Source organism: Mercenaria mercenaria, chromosome 13, assembly GCF_021730395.1.
Source record: "Mercenaria mercenaria strain notata chromosome 13, MADL_Memer_1, whole genome shotgun sequence".
Taxonomy (NCBI): Eukaryota; Metazoa; Mollusca; class Bivalvia; order Venerida; family Veneridae; genus Mercenaria; species Mercenaria mercenaria.
In genome coordinates, this window is record NC_069373.1 from 25,532,791 (window position 1) to 25,544,886 (window position 12,096).

Consider the following 12,096-nt stretch of genomic DNA (forward strand, 5'->3'; position numbering starts at 1 on the left):
AATACAGACAAAACATTGACAACAAGAGCTGTCCGTAAGACAGTTAAATGAATATATGTCTGAATAAGAGACCTCTACTATAAAAGGAAGATACACCAAGGAGCATAATTCCATCAAATACACAAATCAGAGTTATTAGGATTGGTACAACAAATGCAGATGATGATGGTAAAGATATATTTTGAGTTTCCTGTCATCATCTTATATAGTACAAAAGTTATGTCCAGAAAACAAAGTTTGTTAAAAAAATTTAAGTATAAAAGGGGCATAATTTGGTCAAAAATACAAATCAGAGTTATGGTGACTGTTACCACACAAGCAGATAACCTTAAAAATAACCTAAGTATAAGACCTTGGTGACCTTGACCTTAGATAAAATGGGCCCAGTCCCTGTACATACTTTGATTGCACACTGATATAAACAATATTAACAAAGGTATGGCAGAAAAACAAAGGCTGCCAAAAAACTTTAACCTTAAAAATACCTAAGTATAACAGCTTGGTGACCTTGACCTTGGGTATAATGTGCTCAGCCCCTACACATACATTGTTTGTATACTGGACAATGTTTATGTGAAGTGACAGTAAGATATAAGCAATAGTAACAAAGATATGACAGAAAAACAAAGGTTGCCGAAAAAATTAACCAGGAAGGGTCACACCGACGCCGACTTCGGGGCGAGTAGTATAGCCCCCCTATTCTCCGAATAGTGGAGCTAAAAAACATGGACATAGAGCAAAGTACATATGCTCAAATTCTATTTCTATGACGTCAATACATAAAAGCAAAGGCTTGAAAGATAGCGCAAAGTAAGGCTAACTGAATGGTGCATTTACCTCGTTTTTTGTAACACTTTAGGACACTTTTAGGGTAAGGCGATGAACTGTCTTACATCCCTCTGCAATACTGGACATCATGCCTGAATTTTATTTTGTATTATATATATATTATAAAATGTGACCTCTAGTGTGTTAACAAGCTTTTCCTTTGATTTGACCTGGTGACCTAGTTTTTGACCCCAGGTTACCCAATATTGAACTCATCCAAGATTTTATTGAGGGTAACATTCTGACCAAGTTTCATTAAGATTGGGCCAAAATTGTGACCTGTAGTGTTAACAAGCTTTTCCTTTGATTTGACATGGTGACCTAGTTTTTGACCCTAGATGATCCAATATCGAACTCATCCAAGATTTTATTGAGGGTAACATTCTGACCAAGTTTCATTAAGATTCGGCTAGAATTGTGACCTCTAGAGTGTAAACAGTCAAATTGTTGACAACAGACGATGACAGACACAGGGCGATCACAAAAGCTCACCTTGAGCACTTTGTGCTCAGGTGAGCTAAAAAAGAGAAAAAATAAAATTAGTAATATAATTATGTTAGTTATGCTCGCCCATATGGGGTTACCTGGTGGCGAGGGTAAATAAACGCAAACACACACACTAATGTTTTCTCTTGTTTTTTAAAGCCACAAAATGAAAATCAATGTCATGTAGAAGCTATTATTAATTTGATCAATTTAGATGTTTATCATTCAATTTGATAGATTAATTAATTGGCTCTGACAAACAATTCCCATTATTTGTTTGTATACTGAGCAAAACTTCCAACTAGACACTTGAAGAATGTAGATATATTTTTTTATCTTAAAAGGTAAGCTAATGAATTCTAAACCTCGTTTTATTGAACTTAATGCCTACACAAATATCGGTAAATTAATTTTTACTTTTGCAAAAATCCCTAGCTTGGCTGTGCACATGCAAATCGTGATTTTGTCATTTGTATTCTTAAAATTTGGTTGAATTTTATTTTTGTTGCTTGTCTCAAAAAGCCTGGCGTTTTGTGTAAGCAAAAAAAAAACAGAAACATCTGACACTAGAGTTGTCACAGGAGTGACGCACTATACCCCAACAATATGGCCTTGTCACAAAACTAAGCCAATGACAAAGCCGAACCTGCTTGACCTTTGACCTACTGGCCTCAAAATCAATAGAGGTCATGCATCGAGGGGGTTTTGACTACAAATCGAGGGTTTTTTGACTACCCCATCATTATGAACACCATGACCACCATGCCATTTTTTAGCTGAGTGGGTTTTGACTCAGGGGATTTTGATATAAAAGTGCATCATAAATTTTGATAAAACAAGAGGACACTGAAGGCCAGGTATTGCTCACTTGACCTAGATCTTAATAGTTCTGGCATATGATGAACAAGAGCTGTCACAGGAGACAGGGCGCTCGACTATTTCGATGCTGGATAGTGAAACTGGGCACATCTGAGGAAACTGGAGCTGTCACTGGAGAGTTTAACTAGAAAATGCTTTTGTAAAAAAAGCGCATGTCTCCCCCAATGCAAAGTCCTATAGGCAAGAAGTCAATAGGGGTCAGGAGGGAAAGTCAAAGAGACACTGATGGTTGGCTGCAATAGGGATCATCTACTTGGCATGTCCAGTCATCCCGCTAAATTTCAACACTCGTGGCCTAGTGGTTCTCAAGTCACTGTTCAGGCTCCTGTGACCCTGACCTTTGATCAAGTGACCTCAAAATAAATAGGGGTCATGTACTCTGCATGTCCAATCATCCTATTAAGTTTCAACATTGTAGGTCAAGTGGTTCTCAAGTTATTTCCAAAAAATGATTTTACATGAACAGGCCACTGTGACCTTGACCTTTAATAGACTGACCCCAAAGTCAATCTACTGTGCATGTTCAATCATCCTATGAAGTTTCAACATTCTGGGTCAAGTGGTTCTCAAGTTATTGATCGGAACTGGTTATCAATGTTCAGGCCCCTGTGACCTTGACCTTTCACAGAGTGACCCCAAAATCGTTAGGGGTCATCTACTCTTTATGACCAATCATCCTATTAAGTTTCAACATTCTGGGTCAAGTGGTTCTCAAGTTACTGACCGGAAATGGTTTTCAATGTTCAGGCCCCTGTGACCTTGACCTTTAATGGAGTGACCCAAAAATCGATAGGGGTCATCTACTGTGCATGTACAATCATCCTATGAAGTTTCAACATTCTGGGTCAGGTGGTTCTCTAGTTATTGATTGGAAATGGTTTTCAATGTTCAGGCCCCTGTGACCTTGACCTTTGACAGAGTGACCCCAAAATCAATAGGGGTCATCTACTCTTCATGATCAATCATCCTATGAAGTTTCAACATTCTGGGTCAAGTGGTTCTCTAGTTATTGATCTGAAATGGTTTTCAATGTTCAGGCCCCTGTGACCTTGACCTTTGACGGAGTGACCCCAAAATCAATAGGAGTCATCTACTCTTCATGACCAATCATCCTATGAAGTTTCAACATTCTGGGTCAGGTGGTTCTCTAGTTATTGATCGGAAATGGTTTTCAATGTTCAGGCCCCTGTGACCTTGACCTTTGACGGAGTGACCCCAAAATCAATAGGGGTCATCTACTTTTCATGACCAATCACCCTATGAAGTTTCAACATTCTGGGTCAAGTGGTTCTCTAGTTATTGATCGGAAATGGTTTTCAATGTTCAGGCCCCTGTGAAATTGACCTTTGATGGAGTGACCCCAAAAACAATAGGGGTCGTCTACTCCAGCAGCCCTACAACCCTATGAAGTTTGAAGGTTCTAGGTCAAATGGTTCTCCAGTTATTGCTCGGAAATGAAGTGTGACGTACGGACGGACGGACAGGGCAAAAACAATATGTCTCCTGGGGGAGACATAATTACTCCAATGATGGATGAAGATAATGCACAATAGCTAGAGTCTGTGTCAAAAATATCAAGTAATAAGACAGGTAAATATAAAGTGTATCAAAACATTATATAACTATAATTCTAAACAAAAAGGGAGCATAATTCATAAAATATTGGTGCAGGAGTTATGCACCTTGTGTCATATGATGAGGATGATGATGTGAAACAAGTTCTTCAAGTATGAATCAAATCCATTCAGTAATAACTGAGATATAGTGAAAATAAATTAAAATTAACCTTAAATTCTAAGTAAAAAGGGGGAATAATTTATGAAACATTGGTGCTAGAGTTATGAACCTTGTGTCATATTATGTGGGTGATCATGTTGAACAACTAATTCAAGTATGAATCAAATCCATTCAGTAATAACAGAAATAGAGTAAAAGTGCATCAAAACTTTAACCTGATATTCTAAGTAAAAAGGGGGAATAATTCATGAAACATTGGTGCTAGAGTTATGCACCATGTGTCATAGGATGTGGCTGATCATGTTGAACAACTAATTCAAGTATGAATCAAATACATTCAGTAATAACAGAGATAGAGTGAAAGTGCATCAAAACTTTAACCTTAAATTCAAAGTAAAAAAGGGAAATAATTCATTAAAAATTTGTGCCAGAATTATGCACCTTGTGTCATATGATGTGGGTGATGATGTTGAACTATTATTTTAAGTTAGAATCAAATCCATTCAGTAATTACAGAGATAGGGTGAAAGTGCATCAAAACTTTAACCTGAAAATCTAAGTGAAAAGGAGGAATAAATCATGAAATATTGGTGCAAGAGTTATGACCCTCATGTCAGATGATGTGGGTGATGATGAGGAATAACTATTTTAAGTCTGAATCAAATCCATCAAGTAATTACTGAGATATGATGAAAAAAGAGAAAGTGAAAAAAAACTTTAACCAAGGTGAGGACGCAGAAAGACGCCGACGCCAGGTCGAGTAGGATAGCTCTCCTTATACTTTGTATAGTCGAGCTAAAAAACTGTGCTACCATATTTACTCGCTTCAGACAGGGTCCCCGAGTTTGCGCCAAAATCAGCAGTATTTAACTAAGACCCTCTTATAAGACAGGTTCATTTTTTTTTTAATTTGTGGGAACTTCCATCAGAAAACTCAGCCAAAATTAAAGGTGCTCGCTACAGTTTTTCAGGATGGGTCGATGTTTACCCCAAAACCGTGCCAATTTGGTTTCGTTTCTAATCGATGTAGCTCATTGCAGAGTTGGAGTGGTCTTCTGCGCATGCCCGGAAGTGATTATCTAATGTCGCAGACGGTAAAAATTTGCAAATTATTGTATGTTCGCATACTTTTAATGTATAATATACTGACTAGAGGTTAGGGTAAGTATCACCATGGTTACAAAATATATGCATTTAAAGCACTTTCAGTTCAAATTGCTTCAATCCGACATATACTGGAGTCTGTAATTTATACCTGCGCTCCAACTCTAAATTGAGTCACAGCTGTTTCTAATTCCGTACCGTACCCATACCGGACATCCGTATTCGTAAACTTTAGGTTTTGTTTGGAGAAAGGCAGAAACTTTCATCGTTCTATGACATCAAAATGCCTCAGAAACACCTTAAAATCCGCTTATTAAGAAATCTGCCGATAAAGCGCTAATCTCCCTGTCACCAATTAACTTTCAAATCGTGATAACTATTACAGAACTACTGTGTAGCAGTTGACAATCGTAAAATAATTTACACATAATATATTTTCTATTTTTCATGAATGGGTTTTCGTATTTTTAAATGTCCGTTTTCAAATCCTGATTATTATTACAGAACTTTTTTTTTTTTGATTTAACGTCGCACCGACACATGATAGGTCATATGGCGACTTTCCAGCTTTAATGGTGGAGGAAGACCCCTGGTGCCCCTCCGTGCATTATTTCACCACGAGCGGGCACCTGGGTAGAACCACCGACCTTCCGTAAGCCAGCTGGATGGCTTCCTCACATGAAGAATTCAACGCCCCGAGTGAGGCTCGAACCCACATCGATGAGGGGCAAGTGATTTGAAGTCTGCGACATTAACCACTCTGCCACGGAGGCCCCTATTACAGAACTATTGTGTAGCAGATGACAATCGTAAAATAATTTACAAAATGAATAACAACATTTTTTTAGACGAGTAGGCGACTTTGGACACAAAAAAGTTCTATTAAGCGATTTTTGTATTAAAAGACCGGTCAAAATCCCTCCTAAACATTTTCAGTACATAAATTCATTCCATTAAATGGCTTTTTTATTAAAGGACTAGCGACCACATTAATGTAGTCGCAACAGGTAAAATATTCGACAAAAGTGTGTATGTGTTTGGGTTTAACATCTTTTTCAACAATTTTTCAGTCATGTAAACGACGGTCGACAAAAGTATCTATTAAGCAACCGGTTACCAAATTCAAGCCGGGCATTTCTTCACCTGTGTAATTAGCGAGTACGTTTTGCATCTGCCTGAATGCAATTAACCTTTGTAACAGTCAAACTGACGAACAATCCAGCTACAATCTTCACAGTTTGTGAAATATATATACATATATGTATGTTCATAATAAATACAGTTACAATTAACAGTTAAAAATAACTTTTCTCTTCACCTGACTGAAATTCATTAAGAGACCATTCCATTAAGAGACTACTTTTTAGCAGTCCCTTGCGCGGTCTCTTAATACAATGTTGACTTTATTAAACTGAAAATGTAGCCTCTACAGTGTTAAAAGGTTTTTCTATGATTTGATCTAGTGACCTAGATTTTGACTTCAGGTAAACAAGGTTCTGTACTTGACCTTGCTTAAAAAAGAAAAAGACAAAAATTCTGACAAATCATCATGAAGATCAGACAGAAAATGTGGTCTCTAGAAGATAAATAATGTCTGTCTATGATTTAACCTAGTGACCTAGTTTTAGACCTCTTGTAACCTAACTGACAAACATTCTTACAAAGTATTAAGATCAAACAATAAATGTGTGGTCAAGAGTGTTAACAAGGTTTATCTTTGATCTGATGTAGTGAACTAGTTATTGACTTTAGGTAACTCAGTTTTTAACCTGTCCTAGACTTCATAGAGACAAACATTCTGACAAAGTTTCATAAAGATAAGATAGAAAATGTGGCCTCTACAGCGTTTATGACGTTTCCCTATTAATTGACCTAGTGACCTTGTGCTCAGGGGAGCTAACAACAAAAGCCTGGAATCTATTCAGACAAGTATGTTAAATCAATATTTGCACAAAAAACGGTTTACAAGTAAAAATATTTATGAAGGTGATTGATAATCACTTTAATTCATTTTTTTCATAAATGGCAGCCATATTATCATTTTAAGGAAAATAACTTAACAAATAATTAAAGAAAGCTAGATAAGGACACTGGAATTATCAACTCAGTTTTTTGCAACCATTATAAAAACATTGAATTAAAATAAATTATTTGGCACTTTTTTCATGATAACAAAAGTATATATACATGTAAAAAAGATTTAAAAAAAATAAAATTAAAATAACAGAAGTTGGTTTTATTATCAATTCAATTTGTTCAAAATTATACTATAACATTCTTTAGTATAATCTCCATACCATATTTTTGCATTGTTATGGAACCATAACATAGCCAAAATGTCCAGGCCAAATAGTCCGTGGCCAAAACGTCTGTCCACCGTGATAGACAAAGTGATAACTATAGGAAAGGGTGAACAGCCTGATGTGACAAACAAATTGACAATTTTATCAAAGCTTGTACTGACTGATGTACAGACAGACATAGTGACAATTATATGAAAGAATAGACAAACTGATGAAAAGATCAACCTTTCCCTAGCAATTTCTATAATTATAAAGCAAAGCATACCCAAGTTTATCCAATCCTGAACTTCCTTGATTCGATGTTTTGTTAATTTTCATATTTCCAGCCACAGATGTCAATTTTTTTGGATGATTACTGCCACCAGTTTGTACAAAGCCTTCTTCATCTTGCTCATTTAAGTTTCCAGTTCTTTCAATATCATATGTCATACTTTTTGAATTTTGCTGCAAATGTCTAACTGAGGTTCCAGAGAATTTTATATTTCCACAATTCCCTGAAGCAGTTTCTGCTGTGTCATTATAAGTTTCAACCTGTACATGTGCACACTGTTGTTTCGAAACATCTTCTAACTTTGAATTTGAATCACAAACTTTAACAATGTTCCGTACTTTATCTGCAGATTCAAGTCCAGCTCTCCTGGCCTTTTCAATTGCTGGGTCTAATACAGAATGCTTCATTTCATCTAGGTTATACTGCTCAGGTGGCTGAAAAGCAAGAAAAGATTTTTCCAAAATCATGTTTTTATTGATGTACTAAATCTAACTAAAGCTGTTGCTATGCTGGGTTTAAATGAATATCTTTTTTGGTTAAATTTCTAACCAGGAGGATTTGCTTTTAAATCATTATAAAGAGATCTGTTCAGACTTCTTTGCAAAACGTTTTCTTCTCAAAAGCCGATACAATGACTGCAGTGAAAATGTGCAGTAGAACAAACTTACTGACATACCGATTTTGCAAGGTATTCTAATGAATTACCGACATATTGTGCATAAGGAAGTAAACCAATGTAATCCTTCTGAAACAATGGAGAAAATAAACATTCTTCTCGCTTAATACCAGTATCTAACACTTATTTTCACTCACATAATCATTTCTACAGTGTAATATAATATGCATTAAGCCAAACTTGGTGGAAATGAACATGTTGAAAAGTTTCATCCCAACTGCAAGCAAGTAGTTTTAAACAGAACAAGGCAAAATGTGTGGACAAAGGATTTACTGTGGTCTAACCAGAAGGATTTGATCATTGGACAGCTACTAATGTGACCCTGGTGATGGTTGGGGAAAAGCTAATGTTGTGGGCTGCCAGTTACAGTTTTAGTCGTGGGTTGGACGGGACAATAGAAGAGGAACACCTAATCTTTGTTGTGATATGTACAGTCCGTGTATGATAACTTCGGAGTGACGTCACGTTTGTTTGTTTTCTGGACTTATAAAACTAACAAAATAGGTAAAGCAGCTTACATAAACAATAATATTGGGTATATTTTATTGCAACACGTCTGTCAGTCCCAATAGCTCAGTGGTTAAGCATTGGTGTTTGAAATGTCGAATATTGCGGGCCGTAGGTTCGAATCAAGGAAAGTGATTTTTGTTTGTTTGTTTGTTTGTTTCTCTTTCAGGGTAACCACCATAATCATTCCTGGAATAAAGTTAAATAGAAATATTATTGAATTAATTTCTGTTTAAAGGGGACCAGGCATCAGCTCTGTGTAAACACATCGTATTATGAATGCATAGTCACGAAAACACTCGGAAATTTCGTGCAGGTTAAATTCCTCTTTGGTATATTGCCAGTATTAGTGTAGTCAACATGTCCGAGGTGTCCACGTCTTTTTTGCAAATAGAAACACTGTTCAGTATAAGAATGATGCTTAATGCATACTACAAACTATTCTGAAGGTTATTTCAAGCATCATCATTTTTCCATATTTCAGTTCGTTACTGTATACCATAGTGCTGTTTTACTGCATTTTGAATATTTTCAATTGTCTTTGAAAAAAAATGTAATTAAAACATAGATAAAAAGCAAAGATTTAAAAAAAAGTATAAATCACGGTGGGATTCGAACCAACGCGACAATGGAAATATAAAAGAATCGCACATATAAGGCTAACGCTCTACGACCGGTACTAATTTCCTACTTTAAAGTAAGCGTTCCAGTTAGTAGTATAATATAAAAGTGTGTACTTAGATAGTGATAATTATCGATTACCCTACTGATTTGGACTCGTCCAAAACGTCACTCTCAAGTTATCATACACGGACTGTATTGTTTCAAACCAATATATAAACAAACTGAAATTCATGAAAAACAATACCATACTTAATAAACAGCTAATGATACATACAAGTGCTGTATTGGGCAATACATGAAACATATTGACAAGAAATAACAGAATCGCGATGAATGCCTTTTACAGGGACAACTGGAATAATGTCAACAATTTATCGGATCATTGCTACAATTACCAATACATCAATCAGCAAATAATTACATGTTGTAATAGATAACAAGAGTGCCAGAATGTCACAATATATGCCCGTCACAGCAACTTTCTTTACTCTAGCACCTGTATTTGCAAATGGAATTTTAATTTTGTGATTGTTTAGTAATCATTGTAAGTCTTTTGTTTTTCTAAGTCCATAAAAAAACTCCTTACCAGGTAGAGATACCTTAAAATACAACTAAAATTGGAAAGTAACATCTATGTTGTACCACAGAAAAGTGGTCTTGTTTTTTCCCTACGGTCAATTATAAAAATGTTACAATATAAGTTATTTATAGTAACAACTAAGGGAAGTTAATCTTAAAAAAAAAAAATAAAAAAAAATAAATTGTAAGTCCACATAAAAATCTTTACCAGGTAGAGATTGGTCAAAATACACCTCAAAATTGGATGTAGCATGCATGTTGTACTACAGAAAAGTGGTCTCGATTTTTCCCTACGACTAGTAATGAAAAAATTACAATAAAAGCTTTTTAAAGTAACAACAAAGGGAAGTAATTCTAAAGAATGGAACTGCACATGACACTTCGTCTCATGATGGTGTATAATTGTGCCAAGTTACATCAAAATCCCTCCATGCATGAAGAAGAAATACTTCGGACAAAGTCATTCTTGTATCTGACCTTTGGCCTCTAAGTGTGACCTTGACCTTAGACCTAGGGACCTGGATCTTGTGCAAGACACTCCGTCTCGTGGTGGTGAACATTTGTGCCAAGTTCTATCAAAATCCCTCTAGGCATGAAGAAGAAATGGTCCAGACAAGGTTTTCATTCTTGTATCCTTTGACCTCTAAGTGTGACCTTGACCTTAGACCTAGGGACCTGGATCTTGCGCATAACACTCCGTCTCGTGGTGGTGAACATTTGTGCCAAGTTATATCAAAATCCCTCTATGCATGAAGAAGAAATGCTCCAGACAAAATTTTTTAAGAAAATATGATAAAGGGAAATAACTCAAAAAATAGGCAAGGTAGAGTTATTGTTCTTGCACATTGCACTTCCTCCCAATGTGTTCTACCATCATAAACATGTCTGATTTGTTAGAGTTAGAGGTTGCTCCGTATTTGGGATGGTACCATCAGTCATCGGTTATCCTCATAAATATTAGGGGTAATCTTTGTCTTTCATTACTATGATACACTCCAAATATGGAAGGGTACCTGCTTTTGTATATAAACCTAGGTCAGAACTAGGGAGAGGAATTCTTTACTTTTGGCTCGGACTTTGAAAATCACAGATCATAGAAACAAGAAATGAAATATTTTACAGTTATAACTAGAACTGTCACAGGAGTGACTCATACCCCCACCATACGGTCTTGTCACAGAAGAATGGCAACCATAAGGAATCTTAAAAATACTTTGAAGTACTTCATCCTGGGCTTCCACATATAAGTAATACTAGTATAATACTAGTATAGTAATACTAGTAAATATATTAAATCTCTAATATTAGAGATACACTAAAAGTGAATACAAAAAAGTGTCTTACCGACCCATGTTACCACAGAAAAATGTTTTTACTTTTTACATAGGACTTATAATACAAGAGGACCAAGATGGTCCTGAATCGCTCACCTCTTCCCACATGACCCAGTTTTGAGTATGACGTTGTTTTTTTCTATTATTTGACATAGTGACCTAGTTTTTGAGCTCATGTGACCCAGTTTTGAACCTGACCTAGGTATTATCAAGATAAAAATTCTGACCAATTTTCATGAAGATCCATTGAAAAATATGGTCTCTACAGAGGTCACAAGGTTTTTCTATTATTTGACCTATTGACCTAGTTTTCGAAGGTACGTGACCCTGTTTTGAACTTTACCTAGATATCATCAATGTGAACATTCTCACTAATTTTCATGAAGATCTCATGAAAAATATGGCCTCTAGACAGGTCACAAGGTTTTTCTATTTTAATACCTACTGGCCTAGTTTTTGACCGCATGTGACCCAGTTTCGAAACTGACCTAGATATCATCAAAGTGAACATTCAGATCAATTTTCATGAAGATCCATTGAAAAATATGGCCTCTAGAGAGGTCAAAAGATTTTAATAATTTTAGACCTACTGACCTAGTTTTTGACCGCAGTTGACCCAGTTTCAAACTTGACCTAGATATCATCAAGATGAACATTCAGACCAACTTTCATACAGATCCCATGAAAAGTATGGCCTCTAGAGAGGTCACAAAGTTTTTTTATTATTTGACCTACTGACCTAGTTTTTAAGGCACGTGACCCAGTTTC

The 12,096-nt window shown here is 36.0% G+C and overlaps 1 protein-coding gene across 7 annotated transcripts in view; it reads right to left on the minus strand.

The window, feature by feature from the left end:
• Nucleotides 1–12,096, minus strand: part of LOC123529306 (DNA repair protein RAD52 homolog) — a 199,916-nt gene that overhangs the window by 55,673 nt on the left and 132,147 nt on the right. For all 7 annotated transcript variants that reach the window (XM_045309591.2, XM_045309587.2, XM_045309585.2 and 4 more), the window contains one exon: nucleotides 7,603–8,042. In XM_045309591.2, the coding sequence (XP_045165526.1) occupies nucleotides 7,603–8,042 (440 nt within the window). The remainder of the gene's footprint in view (nucleotides 1–7,602; nucleotides 8,043–12,096) is intronic.